The following is a 22,525-nucleotide window of genomic DNA, read 5'->3' as shown; positions in this document are numbered from 1 at the left end:
AATCTACTTACAAAAGGGCTATGCTTAAAACAAAGAACTCAGTTTCTTTTTTTTTTTTTTTTTCTTTTTTTCATGCCTGTAACAGCAGGATTCCCCAAAGGCACCCGCTCTTAGCCCTTCTTGCAGTCCAGTGTCAACAACATCATTTTGTACCAAGCATTCTTAGAAATCTGCACTTGTAACTTGGCGTACTCATCACATCCAGTCTGTAAAGAACACTGAATGCATTAAAATAGTTCTGAACAGTCAGAGCTTTCTTTTCTGGAGCTTTTTTAAAAGTCTTTACTGCCAGCTGCGACCCACCCACCCTCACGCCAGAAAACTGATACTTCCCACGCTCACCTCATATTCAAAGTTCAAGAAACCAAATTAAAATAAAACATACAAATGAAACTCCATTCAAGAAACAATTACCCTTCCAATAAATGAAAAAAAATCCAAACCCAACAAAAGAGCGTTGGCTCCTTCCCAAGTTGTGTTTAGAACCAATGCAAAACATAAAAACTATTACCTCAGCTCATCTGAACAGTAAGCTATTAATGACAACTTTTTAATATTTTTTTTTTTATTTGGAGTAACTTAGAGGTGATGATATCCTGTCACTATATGCTCTACTTTTTTTTTTTTTTTTTTTTTTGTGCTCAGCACCTTTTGTGAAACCGAAAACCACAATCTGAGCAGTTTCGGCACAAACAACAGGAAGTTCAGGTCTGTCTCACGAGTGATTCACAGGCCGGCACCAGGACAGCATTCAGGTCCGCCAGCAGCTTTAAAACCATATTAAAGATAACTAAAGCAAGCAAATCAGTATTTAGATCCAGCTGAAAAATCAGATAGAGGCTGGAATAAAGTAGGAATGGGAGGAGACTTGATTGGAAGTGAATTACACTTTAGAAAGTGGGTTACTTCAGCTTGTCAAAGAAGTACATTTTCTCATTTTGTCTGAGTCAGGGGAACTTCTGGAGCCTGTTGTGAGCATGGCGGAACAGGCAGATGTTTTTCTAGTCTTCAGGGGGCCCAGTGGATTTACTGGCTGCTGAGTCTATTTATGACAGCTCTATTTAAAACAAAGGTTTCCAAAATAACTAATAATAATAAAAAAGCAAACAAATATCTTTATGAGCTATAAAAGTTAAACATGACACAGTTAGTTTCATACAAAAGCTTTCACTAGTTTTTTAGCCTAGCAGTCTGGAACGTCCCAAGAGTAGTTTAAGCAAAAAGTAGCACAAATGGGGCAGACTTGCTTATGCTGAAGAAAAGAACTGGTTGGATCAAAATGGTCATTTGGTTGATATTTCCTGGTAAACTAGCTTTATACAACCAGCTTAAACACCAAACCCATTCTATATACAATGCACAAGAGTCTGAAAGGGAATAATGACTTTTTTACTATTCAAACCCCAATCTATCCACTTGAATATTGTTTTTGTCTGAGCAGCTTGACTTTGGAAGATGATCAGAAGGTGTCTATATGTCAAAATGTTGCCCAAGGCATCAGTGAAAGTTGCAGGAAGCAAATACTCTTCTTCACCCATTAAGCAGATTTCACATAGCAAAAATCTTCCTCTACTTCCAGTTGTTTTCCATCAATTATTTCATTTCCTGAGCCTGCTTTGCCTGGAGTATGCAAAATTTTATATTATTGCTGTATTTGTGTGATATATTTATGAGAAAGCTCTGGATTGATCCAGAAAGGCATATGTGGAATCTTAGTTGGCTACACACAGTGAGGAAGAAGGCCAAGTACTAAAGGAAAGAGAAATTTAGGTTTTTTTTGAGGGAAAGCAAAATCTATGAAAAAATGGAGATCCAGAAAATGTCATAGATGAAGACTTCTGTAAGTTCATTTAAACTAAGTTCTGTGAAAACTTTGCAACTTAAAATAAATCACAGTTGCCCTGGATTGCAAAGGCATCATGTGAATTGTACACCACAGCTCGATCCAACTTCTTTTGATGTAAGTGGTAATGGTATCACTAGGTCCAGCAATACTGACCCATCAACAAACAACAATGATACAGGTCTGGACTCTGCCTCCTGGACACTGCAGCAATTCATTTTGTATCTGGTCTTATTCCATGTTAGCACTGATGACCCAGGGAAGCTATAAGCAGCTCCGTTTCACTAAACTGAACTGCTTGCACAGGCCACAACTTGATGCAAAAGCATGTTAAAAAATAAGGTACAGTATTTGATAATAAAGCCAGTCTCAGGAAAAAGTTGCTTATTTCTAAGTTGTTTTCCTAGTATTTTTGCCAGAAAATTTCTTCAGGTTCTGCTACTGTGCATGCTCACAACTGCTGCTGTCGTGGCAGATCTTTGCATCTTGGTATCCACTTCTCACCTAATCCTGATGGAGAGTCATAAATTAAGGGAGGGGACAGATACCCAGTCCTCTCTGAGATTATTTCACAGTGAAGCTCTAATCAGTTCTAACCACCACTGATAACGAACTCAGCACAAAATTCATCCTTTATTGCACTCTCCTAAAAAAAAAAAAAACCAACCCTGAACAAACTTGAGGCTGGAAGAACGAACTAGATGGCTCTACCCAATTGCTTGAGGACCACACTCTCAGAATTTTTCTGTCGTACTTGGATGATTCCACCTAGACTCATTTTGTTCCCAAGACAAATAGAATATTAACTTTTAGATTCAAAGACTCCTAGAAGTCAGACATGAAGAGTCTCAAGGTCTATGTCCCCTTCTAGATCTACAGCAATGTAGGTTAGCAGATGCATCCCCCTGAATTTCTGTCCCACTTCTTTGTTTGCTCCCACACCAGAGCCTGAGTGTGAGTGATGAAAACCAATTTCGTTTGCAGTGACCATTCAGCATTACCAGTGTTTCCCAGTGGCTTGGGCAGCCCTCACGAGTTACAAGCCTTAGGCTGAGCTCAGAAGCAGGACTCCTGCCCTGCCCTACCCCAGCCCTGGTGTAAATAAAATGGAAATGAAGATGTTTGAACAGTAACCACTATCAGTTACCGTGTTCCATTTGCCATGTGCCAGTTATCCAGATCCAGGTATTACACGACATTAATTACAACACTGTGCTCTCATGTTTAGGTACACCCATATCTACGCATTTAGGTATTACAGCTGGATTTATTTCATAGTTATTAAGCTGACAACATCTCAGTGTCTGTGTGCGTTCAGTCAGTGTGAGCAAACTAAATGAAAGCCACAAGCTTTTATCAGAAGAAAAACTAGAGTTCCAGCCATAAGGACGGAAAAAGAAACCACAAGAAGAAGGGAAAACGTAATATTCTTGATGAGTGATCAGGAAAATATTTGAGTAACTGAATGGAAGACAATTATAATCTAATCCAGACACAAGCCTTCTCGATAAACTCAATACTCATGTCTAATCCTTTTTTGAGATTTCCTTGGACAAACCAATACATTAAACAAATATAATCTTAACTAAGCTCTTAAGATGGAAGGCATGTTTTTCAATTAAAAGCACAGTCTAAGACCGAAAGAGATTTCTCCCAAAATACACAGCAGAAATGTCAGGAATCATTTTGCAGTATTGACCAACAAAAGCAAAGCCAACATTTTTTAATCATGACACCCCAGCAGCATCCCAGTGACGACTGCGAAGCCCTGCAGAAAGCCAAACTCCCCTCCCTTCGCTGAGATCTGCTCCCTGCCAGTCAGCAGGGCTGGAGCCAGATGCTGCAGAAACCTCCCAGTAAACAGCAGGGTTGTGTTCTTAAGGGAATCCAAATATATCCTCCCGATTATCACCAAGGAAAAGGCACAGGGAGGAAAACTAAAGCCTCATGAGCTATATCCAAGTTTTAACTTGAAAAGTCTTTGAACTGCTTAATTGTGGCAAATCTCAGAAGACACAGAGAGAGTTACATCTTACAGCTCAGCATCCAGGTGGTATAACTATAGGGGCAGATCGCCAGCCAGTATTAACTCTTTTGCTTTTACAGGAATTCCAGTAATTTACATTGGCTTAGAACCTTTGCCATAAATTTTTCATGGTATTACAAAGTCGCTGTTGAAAAAAAAGGAAAAAATTAATTTTGTAATGTAACAATTTCTAACAATAATTCAACAGTGGAGTAAGCACAACTGCTGCAGGAGAGCTCATCAGTTTGGCTGTGCTATTGAGTGACCTGACTTGCCAGTCTGCACATAAACCGTAATGGGTGTTGGTTTTCTTTTAAATACTAAGTGTTTTTATCTCTTGACCCATTTCTGTTTTATAACGGTCAAAGCAGCACTTGCAGCAAGGGCTCAGAATGTGAAGGAGCATACTAATGGCAAAAAGAAAAAAACCTCGAGGTCACAAGTAGATTTATCTGAAAGCAGTTATTTTTAGCAAAACTTCTAAGGCCGATTTTCCTAAACAGGAGGTCAGATGTTTGCTGTACTAAAACAAAGCTCCTGAAATAGTGAATTCAGCATGACGGAAACATTCCTGTTATCAGTTACATGGAAGTCATTGCTGCTGCCTGCAAAGACTCAAAAGCTAGAGAGGAGGAGGAGGAGAAGGAGGAAGAGGAGAAGGAGGAGGAGGAGGAGGACCAGGGACTCTCGAGTACAGATAGACTCTATAGAAAGAAGTTACTAAAACTTTGGATGTAGCTGGCACTTGCAGTGTGCTATCCAGTGATCAGAGGGCTGGAGCACCTCTCCTATGAGGACAGGCTTGAGAGAGTTAGGGTTGTTCAGCCTGGAGCAGAGAAAGCTCCAAGGAGACCCTATTGCAGCCTTCCAGTACTTAGAGGGGCCTATGAGAATAACAGGAACAGATTTTTTAGCAGGGCCTGTTGTGATAGCACAAGGGGTAATGGTTTTAAACTAAAGACAGGTAGATGTGGGCTGGTCATAAGGAAGAATTTTTTATGATGAGGGTGGTAAAACACTGGAGTGGGTTGCCCAGAGAGGTGGTAGATGCCCCATCCCTGGAGACATTCAAGGCCAGGCTGGACGGGGCTCTGAGCAACCTGATCTAGTTGAAGATGTCCGTGCTCATTGCAGGGGGTTGGACTAGATGACCATTGAAGGTCCCTTCCAACCCAAACTGTTCTGTGATTCCTGGGCACCTAGGAATAAAGACTAAAACTAGCCTCAGCGAAAGTGCAGGTTTACTGCTTTAATTGCACCTATGTAAAAGCTTTTGCCAACACAGGTGTATTGGTGGGAGATCATGCCTGCAGCTCTGCCAGCAGACATCTGTAGCATGAACTTGGCCTGAGGAAGAGATTTCTTGCCACTGGGACTTTTTACTGGTTACCCTTCTGCCGTATCTAACATGCAAGAGGGTGACACTGGAGAAAAGCCAAGCGGCAAACTGCAGGGAGATGTGGAGCAGCAGCCTTGCTGTCAGAGTTTTGCAGGGATGAGTGCCGAGGGAATGGAAAGACCACCCCATCATGGCTGTTGTGATTGCCCGTGGCATGCAGTTTCACCACAGTTATCTTGGGAGTAACAATTCACGTTACTTTGGGTGTACCCTATGGCCAAGGGACTGCTGGCCCCGGCTTGAACAAAACAGCTATGTACTGAACTTGCATCTGAGCCTGACAGAGTCTGCAGTGAAGGAAAGCCTTAGAAATTCCTTTGCTGTTTTGTGTTTATATGAGAAAATTCGTACAAGAGGGAAATTTTTCTCTTTTTTGTTTTAGCTTAAATGGTGATTTTTGGAGGTCCCTCGAGAAAATAGCCCTATGTGGTTCTTCCCTTGATCTGGAACTGATCAAAATAAAATATTAGACTGTACTATTTTAAAATATTTAGATGAAGACTTAATTTAAAAAAATTCTAAAAGAATGCCAAGATCCTACTAGCAGGTATTATTCTTTCAGGGATCTGTTAATTAATGTCTATCTGAATGATTCATCCTGGATCTAAGGGCAGTGGGAAGGGCTTCTGAGGTAAGGTGAAGAAGTTAGCCCGAAAACAAGAAATTGTTTGAGATCACAGGCATGTCTGACTGATTAATAAAAAGAAATAAGTTGCATTTTGAGACTGTGAAGGAGCTGTATTAAGATAAATGCAGTGATGATATACCCCTTTACTTTCACTTTCAGGTAAACTCACCAAGATCAGCCTTACTCTCCAAACTTGGGTTAAATTTGTCACGTTCCCCTCTCTTGTAGAACAAATGTTTTCTTTCCCTTTCTCTATTCTTTCTTCTGGATGGGTGACAAACATTGCTTACCTTAAGGTGAAAAGCCACACACAGTCACACATTAAGCTTTTTAAGCACTGAAGACAAAGCCTACATTGTTTATTGTGTGTGTTTTACCATCTTAATCCAGAGGGAATACGTTAGGCACCAATCCAGAGTACATAAATGCTTCCAGCAACTTTTTCTTATACATGTGACATTGCAGGTTATGTAAAATTCCAACCTGGTCAAATAAATATTTCCAATACTTGGTGATTTACTTACTTTCACTGTTTTTCACACTCAAAAATTATCAACACTTTGTATTACCACCAGGGTTTTTAAAGAAGCAATCTAAACTCACCCCATAAGTCTACGATCTAGTCAAAACCCAATTATAGCTTTAATTACAGCCTGTAAATGAAATTATGCTGCCTGAGTGGAAGGATAACTTTAAAGCAGAAATGTCTGAGTGGTTCCCCCTTTCTTAATGAGTTGCTCATGAGTTCTCCCTTTAATCTTTCAGAGGTGGCTGTACTTTGACATCTCACAGAGCAGAATAACGATGGCAGGAACATTTCTGTCAGTTATTGGCCAGGAAGTAATCTTTTGGGTTCTGCATGATTTGACATGGCCTTCAGGGGCACAAGTGAATACACCTTTCTGGAGGAGGAAGGAGAGGCTGCACAAATTGTAATACACTGAAAGCTGTCCTTTCTGTGTTGAAAATTACTACCAAGTAGTCAAATCCTTTGGGAAAGCTGGGGTTTCAGACCCTTTGGGAAATAACTGGGTCCCGAAGACTTTTTACAAGCTAGTTCTGTTTTATTGAATAATAATTTGTTATGGCTGAAATGAAGTTTATTGTCAGTTTCAGCTGTATTTTGCAGCTGAAAAAATAAATTAATTATATCGGTCTGTCCTGCTGAGCATGTTTTTCTTTCTCTTAAATTAAAAACACTGAAACTGGTTTCTTGGGAACAGATGAATCAGATCTACATGATCTGATGCTCTTCAATTTACACATAGAGAAAGATGCTGTTAATACATTCAGAACACACATCATCTCTCCAGCCAATTATCTTTGCTACCTGTTTTTTTTTTTACTTGTGTCAAAAACTCAGAACCAAAAGACCTCAGAAATGTTGCTGCTGTGTATGTATACCAATTTTTAAAAAATCTATTTATTGTACCAAAAGTTTCTTTATAAAAACTACCTCTTTGGCCTTTCAGTAGCAACTACCATTTATAGCAGCTAAGCCCCAAAGCAGTTTAAATCCTCAAAGCAGTCTTGAGCTGATATTGTATAGATACATTTTTACACTGAAGCGGGTAAGTAAAAGTGTGGTTGTAAGGTAAGGCATTAAATATAAAAGATTACTACTAATTAACAAGTAATACATAATATAGATAGTTCTATACATTTAAGGAAATGATATGCTATTATTGTATTATTTGAGTAAGAGTACATAATTATCACTCTGGTTATAGGAAAGACTAATTTAATTTTATTAGGAGCTGGATTTGAATTTAAATGATGTAATGTCAATGAAAAACCATTGAACTAATGTATTAAAGCATGGAGGATTTTTTTTCTCACTTTAGCAGTAAATATGAATGATATTTTTGAGGATATATAAGGGAGTACATGGCTACCTGCTTAGTGAAATTCATGACTTTTGTGGTAACAGTTGATTCTTCAAGGGCATTCACTTTTAAAACACATGTTGAAGAAAGAGTGTGAGGTTTGCAATTTGTAGTTGATCTGTGACGGGCAGACCTGTGTATCTGCAACCCACACACTGTGCCCCAGCCACAGCTGCTGTGGGCCTTCCATTGTGCAGATAATTTGCCACTCTAAGCAGAAACATGAACTTCTTTGCCATGGTTCACTGGCAATTTTATCATTATATTTATACAGCAAGCAGGCTGATGACTCAAACTTTCAAAGCAAGCCACAGAATGGCTTCTAACATAGAATAAATTCAATATCTAACATGTGCAGAGACAAACAAAAAACTGGTGTTATCAGACAACTTTAAAAGCACAAACATCAAAGTACTTAACAGCCACTAGCATTAATGGTTGTATGATATGAACAGAGTATTTTTGAATATCTTTTGGATACGTGCAATCTCAAAAATAGATCTACAGTATGATAAAGTTACTATGAATACTACATGTTCATTAGGAAAAAAAAAAGCCATCTTCCTTACCTGCTATTGCTTCAAGACTAGGGATTGCAATAGTGCTGTAAGTGCTTATACATTTACAGGACCATGTGCGAACTAAAGTTTCCTCTGCATTTTCCAGCCCTGGCAATCTGTCCATGAAGTAAGAGCCCCACTGTTCAGAAACAAAGTAAGGAGCTTTCAGCTGATCTCCCTGAAAGAAAAACAGAGAAATATGTAACAGAGAAAAAAAAAAAAAGAAATCTTCTTTCCCTATCCAACCACAACTATCAGTTTAAGGAACTCTAGTGTTCCTCTGATTTTCCGGGAAAACTGTATTGTATCTCAAGAGCAATGTGACTTTAAAATATTATAAAGAAAAAACAATAACAATCTTCCTCCCGTAAGTCCCCATGCTATTGTTTATGCAATTTGTGGATTCCCTAGGACATAAAAAGTTGGCTTTAAATACTTTTCCCTTTAAAAATCTTCTCTCTTCCCCATTTTCCTGTTTTTGACAGTGTGAATGGCCTGCTGCCTTTCTCTGCTGGAGAAGCTGGGTAGCAGCGGCACAGCCTGTAACTCCTCCCAGGAGAAAGGAGTCTCCCGGTGCTGGATGGAGTAACTGTGAAGAACACATCACTCCACCTGTGTCATGCTACTTCTGAGCTGAAGAATGAGTGAGAACACAGGCAGAGGACCCATGGAGAGCCATACAATTGCCTAGCAAATTGTGAAAAATGGATTTTTTTTCATGTATCTCTTTGGACAACAACATGTTGACTCATGTTTTAAAGAAAGCATTAAAGCAGCATTGGGAAAACTGATTTTTTTAGCAGTTCATCTTGAAACTTGCTATATATTACCACGAGCAGACAGAGAAAAGCTCCAGGAGGCCTCTACAGAAAGATGAAAAAATTAGAAACAAAATTGTGAACTACACTGTAGAAAATCTGTTAAAGTAATTTGTGTGCAAAGTAACTTTTCAGGCCAGCACAGCATAGAAGAACAAATATCCTAACGTGTGCCTCCAGATCTGTGAACTTTTGTACTTTATTTTCCATTTAACCCCTTTCTTAATAGTTTTGAGAATCTGCTGGAATAATTTGTGTTTATGATAGAGGTCTGTGGGTTTTGATCACAAGAAAGGTGTTGATCCAGCCAAACGGAGCATGTCAGTAAACACGGAACCATTCTTTTTGTGATTCTGCGTAACAGTTTTTCTCTGAGCATAGCTGGGGGTGGGGAGGAAGTACTGACTTGGACAAATACAGTTATTGGTTTCTGTCTTCTGACGTAACTAGGTTGGAAAAAAAACCCCATATCTTTTGTTTCAAAACAAGCGGTTAAGAGCTGAGCGCCTTTTTTTTTTTTTTTTTTTTTTCCCCTTCACGCGCAGTGTCAGCATCTTAGAATTTCTTTTTTTTTTTGCCAAATCTTATCTCTCCATGCAAATCCCAAGACTTCGCATCAGTTATAATTAAATGTAGATGCCATGCTGAATTAGAATCTGTTTGCCATCTGGATGACACATGCAGAAAACTCTGAAAGCTGTTACAGCTGTTCAGGTGATTAATCAAAACAAGAACCACAGTACTGGCTCACATAAGCATTTACACAAAAGACAGGGCCTTGTTTATTGACACGAGAAAAAATCTGAGGCTTCTGCTTTTTGAAATGTATAATTGGTTCAACAGGCAACTTAAATTGCAATCTGAGGAAATGAATTGATTTTTTTCAGAGGTCTGATTTTCAGTGTGGGAATTTTTTCCTTGTTAAGGAAGAAGGAGTTACATTTTGGATTTACAGTCCAAGCCCTTAGTAAAACCAAACCCAGTTAGATATGAGTTGTCATCAAATCACCTGGTAGAGAGCTCCTGTAATTTTGTTACTGGCTTATCTCCACATGACAGAGGTGGTTTGGTAGGTTAAATCTTGATCTCAAATCTGAAAAGAGCTGGCAAAACTTTGCCCATATCCTTAGGAAGCATCAGACATCGCTCCTGCTGCCATCCCCAGCTGATGCCTAGAAGATGTCCATATGTCATCCTCAGCATATGTAGCCTGCAAGGAAGGGCAGACTATGTACCACGAATCTATAAATCTGTGAAAAGAGGCACAAGTCCCCTGTTAACACCTCACATGCCTGGAGGCACACATTCAACAGTGGGGGTGAGGAGCTCTGGAAGGTCCACCAGCCTTCCCTCTAGTCCCCAGACATGGGGTTTGCTCTTGCAGCAGGACAGTAGATCCTGGGAAGTGCTGAGAAATCCCTCTTTCTTATGCAAACCCGCCAAGCATGCAGTTTTACTCCCAGGTATATTGGTCAGACAGTAGCAGGTCAGCTGTTGATTGTGCCTGTTGAGGGTACAAAGCCTCAAAGACTACGGTTAGACTTCAGAGAAATGGGATGGCACAAACTGTTCCTCAAGTCCCAGGACTTTCCATTAAGTTGAACCACCTGGAATATTTACTACCACTTTTGCTTTATTAAGTGCAGACAAATAAGTTCTGTTAACAGAACAGACAGAATCTGTTAATAGGACCCTCGGGTAACACTGATTTGTCAGCTTACAAATGACCTTTCTAAAGTACAAATAGGCAGGGAGCTGTGCTCTGCAGTTTTTCTACATTTGGTAAAGAGATGAAAGAAAAAAGGATGTAAAGGAGACAGGAGTGAAAAATCAACCTCTTAGTATTTTTAAAGGCATTATTTAGATGGAGATGTGCCATCTCCATCATCGTCTTTGTATCAAGTGCAGAGCAGTAGGATTACTTTACTGCATCCAGTATGACGGATGGTACTGATGGCTGTGTACTTTGTGCCAAGGCAGTAACACCACCACCACTGACTCCTTGTGCCAGAAAAAAAATCAATGCTCAAAATATGGTTTTGCCAGCATAACAGCAAGTATTTGAGGTGTTTCTGCTAGGACAGCTGTGCTGGTTACAGCACCTGAACAACACACTCATGCTGGGTGTGCAAATGGGAAAGCCTGCCACTGGTCTAACTTTTGCACACAACATGTCCCCCAAAAGTCATATGCAAATATAAAACATTTCACCTACGATCACTGTACCTAAGCTACAATATCAATCACTATAAGCAGACTTTAAAATAAATTCATAGAATCATGGAATTACAGAATAATTTTGGCTGGAAGAGACCCTCAGGATCATTAAGTCCAACTATAACCTAACTCTAGCACTAAACCATGTCCCTAAGAACCTCGTCTAAATGCCTTTCAAACCCCTCCAGGGATGGTGACTCCACCTCCTCTCTGGGCAGCCTGTTCCAATGCCTGACAACCCCTTCCGTGAAGAATTTTTTCCTAATATCCAATCTAAACCTTCCCTGGCACAACTTGAGGCCATTTCCTCTTGTCCTATCACTTGCTACTTGGGAGAAGAGACCAACACCAAATGCATTTCACTTCAGGACATTGCTTTAAGGATATTGCTTTAACTCACCAGGCTTCACAACAGCCCATCTGGTTGTTCTTGAAAGTACTGTTAGATTTGTGTTAAAGATAAATAGGAACAGAGACAAACAGAGCCAAAAGGTACAGGGTAATCAGCCTTGTCTATGGCGAGGGCAAGGGAGGCCTGGAAATTTGGGGCACTGAAGGCCCTGGTCCCTTCCCCCCACAAACCAGTCACAGGCAGTACTGTAAAAAGTAGCTTTTCCTTCTAACTGCAAAAATATAACCTATAACTGAATAAATTCTTCCATTTCTGCTCCATTCATTCCTATAGCCCAAGGTTTTTACAAACTGACTAGCTCCTCTGTAATAGTTTCCCTCAAAATCCTGGGACAAATTCCAGCTTTTCTTCGAGTTTTCATTGATGGAATTGATCACACATTTAAAGAACAGAAGGCAAAAACAAAGCCTCCAGCCAAGCAAACAAACCCCCAAATCTGGGGGGAATCTTGTTTCAACACAATCCTTGGTATTTTTTTTCCCCCTGCATGCTGCAATTCACTTAGGAGCCAAGTAATTGCATGAATAGTTTTAGTTTGCTATTCTCTTGCTCATTTGGTTATGACTCATACACTTGAAAGAACTGCAGTTGTTGCCATAATTTCACAGTTATGTGTATCTGGTTTATATAATGCATTTAACTGAAGGGAAAAGACAAAAACTAATGAAAATGGAAATTACTAGCCTCCCAGTTTTTGTGTGAGGATATTGTTTTCTTCCTGTTAGTGATGAAATACCAGTCAAACAACTGAAAACAGTTTTTTGTAACTTCTTTCTGAAAGACGCAATTGCAAATTAGAATACTTTATTTCTTTAATAATATTTGGTAAAGATTGATAGAAGGAGGATTGCATCTTGTATTCAATTTTCAGTTTTCTCTCTGCACACACAGCATGGCACGGAAAATCTGCAATAGTAGTGTATTTTTTTAATTGCCAATGAATAAGAAGGCTGATGAATAAGACTAAATCTAGTTTGCTGGTGTCTAATTTTCCAAGAACACCTGACTTTGTACAATCCTTTGAGTTGGCTTTTTTCTCCTCTTAACCAAAGGATTAATGGGAGAAGTTGATTAGGGGAATGAAAATAAAACTTTCATAGGCCTGTAAAGGGAGTCCCTTTGAACTAGTCCTGTTAAGTTAGTGGTGTCCAGTCAACTGCAGATATATGGATGTGACCTGTTGTTCAGACTCCAGTGAGCAGCGTGGTAATGAAATAACACCACTGACCTACCAGGGCCCCCCTGGCTCAGGTTCCTTTAATCAGCGCAATTCATTTCTCCCTTGCTTACTTGCTGTCACTCGCAGCGGATGTAAACTGAACAGGGGTTGTGTGTGGCAGGGGTGGTGGCTCCCCAAGATACTGCAATCTCTTATCAGGAGTACTACAGTGCTAGTGAAATGTCAAGCACCTGTCTAAAAGTCTCAATTTCCTGGTTGATAACTGCAGTGACAGAGAAGACTGATCTTGTGAGCAGTCGACCAGAGGTATTGCAACAAGAGAAAAACAAATCGTCATCAAGGGTTTAGAAACACATCACTCGATAACTTTTTCTTTGTACTTCCAGGAAAAGAAACATGTTCTGGCTGTCTGTTTAAATACGTGTGCTTCAAAAGTACATATTGAGCATGTTTAAGAAACCATGGTTGAATAAAAAAAACCCCAAACCTTGCAGAGATGTTTTATGTGGCAATGCAGCAGTCTCCAGTCAGAGAATGAACAAATTCATGGAGGAGAATGAATTATTTTTATAGCAATAATTAATTAAATCAAATCAAGTTATATTCACCTATGCAGCATTACCGCTCACTCTTCCTTTCCCCCCCCTGCCTTTCTTACTGTGAAACACATTTTTCTTGATAGGAGGCTTGAGTTTGTTTGTCTTCATTTTTATTTTTCTACAACCCAGGAAAAAGCCTAAACAGTAATGATTATATTTCTTTTTTTCAGTGACTCAAATGTCCTTGTCTGACCTTAGTTTAGAAATCAGGATAATGGCGGAAAAGAATAAGACAAGTCTACTAAAAAAGTAGAGAAATAGATGTCACATCTACATTGTTTTAGTCACATTGAAGTAATCCTTTTCTCCATAAAAAAGAGGGGCTTTTAAAGCACTTCTTAGTCAGATTAAAAATATCTCTAGTATAAAAGCACCCCACAAAAAAAATCTTTCTATTAGTAAGTTACCTTTTTAAGCACAAAGAATAATTATTTAAAAAGAAAAAAAAAAGTTACATGCTTTTCAAAGCAAAGTGCAAAAAGCATATATATATATGCAATTAGAAGAAAATTACCTATTTATTTAGGAACATAACAAAAGAAGAGAAACTCCAAATCGAGAGTTAAGCTGCACTGTAGTTCCTACACAGGACATGCTGGAGGTACAATGCTGATGCCTTGACCATCTGAGCACCACTGCCTGTCTACTTTGTTCTTCAGCAGCAGAGGGAAGGATAAACCATAGTAACCTTCCAACTTCTGTGGGAGAATTAAAGTGTGGCAGTTGTGGTAAGGCCCTGCTTCCCAGCTGCAATCAACCTGAAAATCACATTATTTATCTGAGGAAATTATCCGTAGTTTGCATTGGACCAGACTTCAGAACGGTCCCTCTTATCTGAGTGCAGCTGTCACCAAAATAAACAACCTATGAGGGAAGCAGCAAATTAGAAGTTCTTTGTATATAGGGAAAGCACAAACAAACTGTATTTAACAGAGAGGAAACAGAGCTTTAAAGCAACCTAATTAAAATTCCTCTGTGTTTACTGTTGGCCATGACATGCAGGGAAACGTCATGAACTCGGCAGAGTTCAGGTGCTGGACTTGTGATAAGCCACCATGAAATCTCTCCTTGTAGGATGCAGGGCAGGTTATTGTTCCTGAAAAGACGACTATGTTTTTTGGTTCAGGGACTGCAGATACAGCTGTTTTTCTGAGTCCACAATTTAGCTCTGGGTAGAGGCTCTTTGTCACCCAAGCAACGCCAAGCCGGGACAGGATGTACCCGGTGTGGCAAGGAGGGCACATCTGTGAGGGATGCTGATGCTGTGAGCAGCCTGGTAAGATAAGTAAGCTCATTCTCAAAGCAGGTGGCACGAAGCTTTTTTGCAACTTACTTCTCTTCTAGGACACATCTGCAAGGAACCCTTACCTCATATTTTCCTTTCTTCTCCAAGGGTTCAGATTCAGTCTCCGCAGGCACTGTAACTTTGTCCCCTAGAAGCTCCTCTAAGATGAAGACGGTTTCCCAGTTGCTATAGTGACGGGCTGGGAAAATATCTGAGTGCATGCTGTCACCAAAATAAACAACCTACAAGGGCAGCAGCAAATTAAAAGTTCGAAAACACAAGCAAACTATTTCATGGAGAGAGAAAAAGAGCTTTAAACCAACCTAATGAAAATTCCTCTGCGTTTACGATTGGCCATGACACATACAGATCTTATTAGTGTCATGGTTTGGGGTTCTATCTTCAACCAGCTCCGTAAGGAAAAGGCTGGCCCTGCACATGCTCTTCACTCTCATCCTCCAGGGACATTGGACAGCGATGCCCAGCTGGGACCGGCACAGGGGACACCACTGAGATTTTTCACTGACAGTAATAAACTGCCAGGAAGCAGTGGAAAAGGCTACTAAGAAAATACACTAAACAACAGGATTGAATTTTGGACAACTTCGGAAACATGAGAGAACATAGAGCATCTCTTGGTGACTCAGGGGTAGAGTCCCTGTGCCTAGGGGGTAGATCACCCACTAGGGAAAATATGGTCCCACCATCTCCAGTGGCATTTTCACCCATCCAGACCTGTAATTAAAAAACCATGATCCTAGTTTTTACTGATGCCACCTTCTAATCTATTTGATCTGTTTCCTCAGGGAGACTGTTTTTCAGCCCAAGCTGCTGAAATGCATGACCATGCGCATGGAATAAAACATCTAGAAGTTTACATATTCTATCAGAAGACTAATATGCTACTTCCAGTTCTGGACTGCAATCTGTTAGACAACAGCAAGCATAACCTGAGCAAAAATTTGTGACTGATGACACCAATAACTTCAAGGAAAGCTTCTCTGGTGAATATTAGATGGAAACAGGGTATTTTCAGAAAGATTTACTCCTACTTGTAACACACCTTGGGATCCAATTTGCCAGTCATTTTCTTCAGTAGTTCATAAAGCTGGATAGCATTGCCTTGGGAATACCAGCCAGGCTTGTCCAGTGACAGCAGAGCCTCCTGCTCCTCGTCATTCTCTGAAATCACCAAGTAAAATCACCCACGGTTAGTAAGAGCAGCCCACACTCCTGTATTTGTGAGACATGTGAGAAGTTGCCTGCGCACAACTTGGAGATCATGGTCCATTTTGACATTAAACCAGCTCCAGTGTCTGGCTCAACTCCTGGTACTGACTGCAGGTTCAGTCAAGGTGTTTGGTAATTGAGGGTAGGCAGAGATTTGTGAGAAAAGCAGCAGCTGAGCCTTGCCTGCAAGGGCTACAGAAGAGCTGAGGAATCAAAGTCACAGGCTTTGCCTCCCAAACACTTCTGCAGCAGCAGAAGCAGGAAACCACAGGGACCAGACTGATGGAGGAGCTGCTGCAGATCTAAGGCAAAACCAGGAGAGAAGACAGGCTGTAAGAGCCAGCATGTACCTTTCCCCACAGACAGATTACCTACTGCTTAAACATTGACATAAATGCAACAAAACAGACTGAGGTAGCTCTTACAGCCATCATCAGCCTTAGATCAGCACACGCAATGAGCAGTTCCAGTTATCATCCAGTTTTGAAGAAATGTTGAGTGGACAATATTGCTGCTGGTGGTGTAATCCACATTGTCATATATCCACACCGGCAGCTGTCAGTGAACCAAAAAAATCTGCAGAAGCTTAAACTCCCCGGTTATCACTTAACTGTGCCACAGGCTTAATTTCTAGCTCGTCCCAAAGCAGCTGGATCTGTCCTGGTGTCCATGTAACCTTATTGCTCATTCAGATCCATGTACTATGGCCAGAAGAATTCCTTTTAGCCAAAATACTAGCCTTAGTAAAACAATAAACTAGAATTTGATCAGAAGTATGAATATTAAGGTCTTCTGTCTATTGAAGTGGTTAAACGGAAGAGTGATATTGTTATTCGGTCTCAATCAAATATGCCTTTTTTTACGCTAGAGGGTTGGAAGCCAATACAGTACTCTGATCTAACTCAGATGGAATATCAGGACTTCCATTTTTCTTTATAGAATTTCTTGAACTACTTAAAATGTGTTATGAAGAAGACTGAGACAAAGAAAGCAAACTTCCCTCGGTTAGAGAGTGCTAAAAGATGAAATGCAAATTTTGGAAGAACAGCGAAATAACAAGACAGCTTTACATTTAAGAGCACGGAAGGTGTACATGGACAGTATATTGGTCTTTGAAGGAAGAAAAAAAAGAATCAAAAAGAGGGAAATAGGTATGTGGGGAGAGGCAGTAAATAATTCTTCAGTATTATGAATCTAATAATTTGAATAAACACAGGATTTATTTGCGGCCAAAATGATTCTATATTAAAGGTGTTTTATAAACAAAGACAAAACAAAAAAAATCAGAGTTGACACTAACAATTCATGTAGAACTTGTGTGGAAATGTCTTCTCCTATGATTTTCTTCAGAATCCTAATGATAATAATAAGAGCATCCATTAAAAATCTCCTTCATTTACTGTTTTTTAAAATACTTTCGACCAAATAACTTTTGGTCAAACAGAAGCTGTCAAACTTCAGCAAATTTGTTTTATTTTCCCTGTATTTTTAGACACATTTGTAAGGTTGGGTGAACGAGTAGACATGATCTTCAAACAATATGGACATAGAAAAAGAAACTTATGAAAACAATTCTTTTGAGCTGCTATTAAAAGTTTCTTGAAATTTGTGAAGATTTGTATAGCTATCATTCTCTCCATTCAGCCAATCAGGAAAATACTAGAGAAAAATGGAACTATTATGAGGGTGATTTTCAGAACGACAACATTGCATTTGTGAACAGGAGCCTGATGTATTGCAGCAGCACCAGAAGGCTCCGGCAAAGAGCACGACCCTGCTTTGCTACCTCCACAGAAAGGCATGAGGGACAGTCCTGACGGGAAAAATTCACGCTAATTACAAGGGAGAAGATCTGTCAGTCTGTGAGATCTATTACTGTCACCCCTAGCAATGGGATTCACCTCACTTAACTTGATGCATCCGGAATTCAGGCTTCTATTTTACAGTTACAATCTGAACTAGTTGGCCAGGCTCTCTCGCTAGGCAAAAGAGAGTTCAAGAAGCACTTTCTAGAGGTGCCAGCTCCGGAGAAGGAAAGGATTTAATTAAGTCAGGAACTTGCCTTTTAGGCAATGAAATGAAGGGAAATTTCAAAGCCTGGTTTCCTCCTCTATTCTTGGAGGCTGCAAACAGCATTGAGATGTCCAATTCACTACGAGAACACCTTATTTTTGGAAGGAGCTTCAGAAATCTCAGGAACTAGGAAAGGTCTTTTATGATAGCTGAGTTGCAGGGTTAGAGGGATAATGAATCTGAACTGGCAAACCTTGTCTCCAGCCATCTCATATGGCTGCTTGTGCTCACACATTTAGGGGTGACTGTGTCAATCTCGTTTCTGTAATCTGAAGGGGGAGAAAACAAATGGTGTTTCAGTTGCAGTAAGTCATTAACGAGAAACGAGGATTTCTAATCCACTTTTCCTGTGGCAAAATATAGCCAAGAAAATTATTCTTCAGCTCTGGCTGTTAAGACCTCTTGTAGTAGTTCTGTCATGTGAAAACTGATACACAACAACTTAAAATCCCATTAATGACACCATTGTCTCTGGCATTGTAATGTATTCTTCATATAGTAGCTACATAACATGGCTGAAGAAATCTGCAAATTTCCTGCAAAAATGCTACATAAATGTGATTATGGTAGTTCCTAATATATTTTAGATATTCCTAATATATTTTAGATATTCCAAGCCTTACACTGGCTACACTCTGATACGAGGAAATCTGCTGCTGAGCTTCCTTCCACTTTGCTGTTATTGATTCATAACAGTTCATTCAAAGGTCAGAAATGCTATAAATATTCCTTCTGCAGGAAGCAACACATATATAGGCGGGGATACCAATGCTTCAGGTCTTATAAGCTGGGAGGAAAAGGAAACGTCCTGACAATTTCAAACAGACTGGATAACCAAAAAGAATTTCTCAGATGATTTAGATAGAGTGACTTGCTTCCTTCTGAAGTCTAATATATCACTGCAACCTGGATTCCTGGCTGTAGACTGAAAACATGCCATGACAAGAAACGTAAAGGTAGCAAGCAAGTAAAATTAAAATAATTAAACCCAGAAAATCTTTCTATTAACACACTTACCCAAACCTCAACAGTGATTCAGAGCAATTCTCCTGAAGAGAAGTTACTGCTCCTTTTTAAAAACAACAAAAGCTTGACTCATGCTGGTGTAATATTAATATTGCTGGAATGGCAATTTGCATATTGCTGTGTCTAACATCTCGGGAAATGTTTTCTGATTCAGAAAGGTACTCCCATCACCATTAGCAGATACCTTTTTTCAGATAAACCAATTCACTAACAAGACTCAATATCCTTTTTCTTGTGAGAATTTTCTTCCCTGCCTTTAAACGAGAGTTGCAGGTTTATACCATGGGCTGAGGAACATCTGGTTTCATTCTGAAAGAATATGCAAAAAGTAATCAGTGAAGCTTATTCCCCTTGAAATGACACCTGATGGTAATTTACTTTGGCACAGAGGTGCTCCTTGGGAAAGACTCTGCACACGCTTGCTCACTGCTGTCTGCTTTGCTGCCCGTTTATGGGTTATACCTGCTGAGATGGAAACACATGTGGCGCTGAGGCTGTGTCCGCACTAAATGTTCAGCCCAGGGTCTGAGCCTGGAGCTCTATCCTTAACCTGGCTCGTGTTTACACTGTCAAACCCCAGCCCATGGGAAGGGGCTCTTGTTTGGGAAGCCCGAAGTTAAGAGAGAAGCTAAGCGGTGAGGGTGCATTTATGCTTTGACAGTTATTCGCCTATGCTCAGCCACACTTACACCGAGGTTTATTTTCATCAGCTGAGCACCCCTGCGGCCACCACCCAGGGCTGCTCCTCCCGTTGGGTGCCCTGTGGCGAGTGCTGGTTACGTGCCAGGGCAAGAACCCGCCAGTGACTCACCTGAGAGCCCGAGGACACCTCACACCTACTTGGCTGGGCAGGGACGGGGTAAGAAAGCAACTCCAAGTGCCCGGAGGCCACGCCAACCAAAGATGTGCTAGGTTTAACCACAGTGAGTGTGTGTACAGCTCCCCAGCAGCCCCTTCTTCTGCCTGCCTATCTTTCTCCTGACAGCCTTTTACTCATTTCCATACAAATCCAGTTAAACCAGCTATTAGGATTACCGACATTTTTTGTTCCTTTGAACCGTGCAATAGAATAAAAACGTGTGGTGACTCTGTCGCTGCTCGTGCCTGTACCTGCTCCTGCCTCTTCCTACCCTCGGGCAGCTCTTTCGGGCTCTCACCCTGTGCAGGCACCCGTATGCATTTAGCACACTGCAGCCCTGGTTACCGCCTCTGCAGGCTATTGTAAACTAAGTACATTTTATAACCCACAACTATCATACTAATACGCCTCTCTGCAATTTAAAATAATGTCATTTCAGGCCCCGAGGGCATTAACATAAAAGCTGGGTTATGTTCCAGCCTGGCTTGCAAGCACAGTCTGATTCTAGATGGCATTTCAAGTTCAATTGGGAAACACAAACTCTCTTTTCCATAACGGGACTCAGGGCAGGAAACCACATCGGTTTACAGTTGAGGCAAAGGGACCTGCACAAGAAAAATCCTCCTGGTGGGTTCTTCCAGTTGTAAAGGTAATGAGATGGGATGACATAAGCTGTAGAGTACCCCTGTGGGCATGCCCACCATGAAGAAAGTAAATACTTACAAGCTGACTGGAGGTAAAACTTCACACCCTATGGGCACCCTTCTGTAGGGTAGTACCCCAAATTCCTATGTATAGACCAACCACCTTTCCTGGGTGGTTTCCAGGGTTCACATAGCTATTACTGTGCTTTTTTCCATCCCTGAATTACTTTTGTGCCCTGGAAGCAGCTCTGAAATCCATTTGCCCAACACGTGGACCAGCGCTTGCCAGGCTCCTGTCTGACTGGATGACTGCAGGGAAGTGATAAGGGACAAATTATTCCCTAAGCGTGATGTGCTGAAATAAAAGGTTAAGGCTTCCCGAACTGACTAGTGATTTTGGCCATCTCCATTTCTGGCTGTCCAATATGACTTTTTCCAGAAAAAGCCTGAAGATCAGTTCCCCTTCCTGCCCTTTCTGCTGTCTTTAGGGTGGCTTATGGTTGGTGAGACAAAGACTGAACCAATCAAAATTAAAATTCACTTTTGAAAACTGGAACATTATTTTTAATTTTACATAGGTAATGATACATCTTTCTTATGCACAGCTACCCCAACATATATGTGCTCATATGTATGGAGAACTAAAAACCAGTACTACTAAAAGCTGGCAATATTCTGAAAGAACACCAGAGACAAAGCTGAGAAAAATACAGATACCATCCTGTGGAAAAAAATAATCTATTTCATAATAGCTCATAAATGCTACTTATTCAATTACTAACACTTCTTTTTCTCATGGTGGACTTCTGTTCTTTTGCTCATTTATAAGGCCGAAGTACAAGATAGTGCACTTTCAAATTGTCCTGGGCATATAAGAACCACAAACTTCTTAGAGAGGAGAAATAAAAATAAGAATAATAAAAAAGTTTTACATGTTTGATTTTACTTAAATCTTTTTAGTTTTATTAAAACATGCCTTACTTCTTAATTGTGCCAAGCAACAGGATATGTAAAGACAAGGCTGAAGTTTTACTTGTTTGTAAGAAAATCAGTATTTCCTTTAGAGAAGTCAGTAAGTTTCTTCAGGAAGTTTTGATTACTGTGTTACGGGAACTGAAAATAACAGCTCACTGCAGATTTGGTAATTCATTTTCAATTCTGTCAAAGCATTAACTTCATATCTTCCTGGGAATGGCCTGGCTAATGAAAAAAGTGTTTCTATTTACAACATTGATATGATGAAATACAAGCAAGGCTTTTTTTCCTTGGAAAAAGGAAAAAAAAAAATCACTTTTTGGAAAATGATTCATCTGCATGTTCATTTTTCAATGTAGTTTATGTGCAGACTTGGTGAAGCTTTTTCCATAATTTCATTTAATTGTATTTATAACTGAGAGAACTTCTATTCTGGAAAGGTAAGAAGGACATAAACAGAGAACTTAACTTCTTCCTTGCACATATTTTGTAAATTGTCTTGTGTTGTTGTTTTGTTTGCTTGTTTGTTTGGTTTGGTTTTGTTTGTTTTGTTTTTGTTTTTGGTTTTTTGTTTTTGTTTTTTTTTTTTTCTTAATTGGGAATCTAGAGCCTTATAAATGAAGAGTTCCCAATATCCAAATGTCCCCAAATAACCCTATCAATATTGATACCATAGTCATGCTACAGATCCCTATGTAATTACAGGGAGACATGGGTTTTTCCAGAGAGCATTTTAAATTCAAGTAAGCTAGAAGAGGTATGGTAATTGAGAAAAAAAAAAAAAAAAAGTGGTCATTTCAGGAATATGCAGTTCAGTTCAAGCCTTTCTTACTAGGGTGTGCTTCACCACTGTACAAAAATTTGA

The 22,525-nt window shown here is 40.0% G+C and overlaps 1 protein-coding gene across 1 annotated transcript in view; it reads right to left on the bottom strand.

Moving 5' to 3' along the window:
* Positions 1-22,525, bottom strand: part of NT5DC1 (5'-nucleotidase domain containing 1) — a 136,930-nt gene that overhangs the window by 3,368 nt on the left and 111,037 nt on the right. The window contains exons 9-11 of the mRNA XM_065631354.1: positions 15,917-16,035; positions 14,937-15,095; positions 8,352-8,520 (exon numbers count right to left, since the gene is read on the bottom strand). Of these exons, the coding sequence (XP_065487426.1) occupies positions 8,352-8,520; positions 14,937-15,095; positions 15,917-16,035 (447 nt within the window). The remainder of the gene's footprint in view (positions 1-8,351; positions 8,521-14,936; positions 15,096-15,916; positions 16,036-22,525) is intronic.

This window comes from Caloenas nicobarica, chromosome 3 (genome assembly GCF_036013445.1).
Source record: "Caloenas nicobarica isolate bCalNic1 chromosome 3, bCalNic1.hap1, whole genome shotgun sequence".
NCBI lineage: Eukaryota > Metazoa > Chordata > Aves > Columbiformes > Columbidae > Caloenas > Caloenas nicobarica.
Note: the sequence above shows the minus strand (reverse complement) of the source record. Positions and strands in the feature narration are given on the sequence as shown.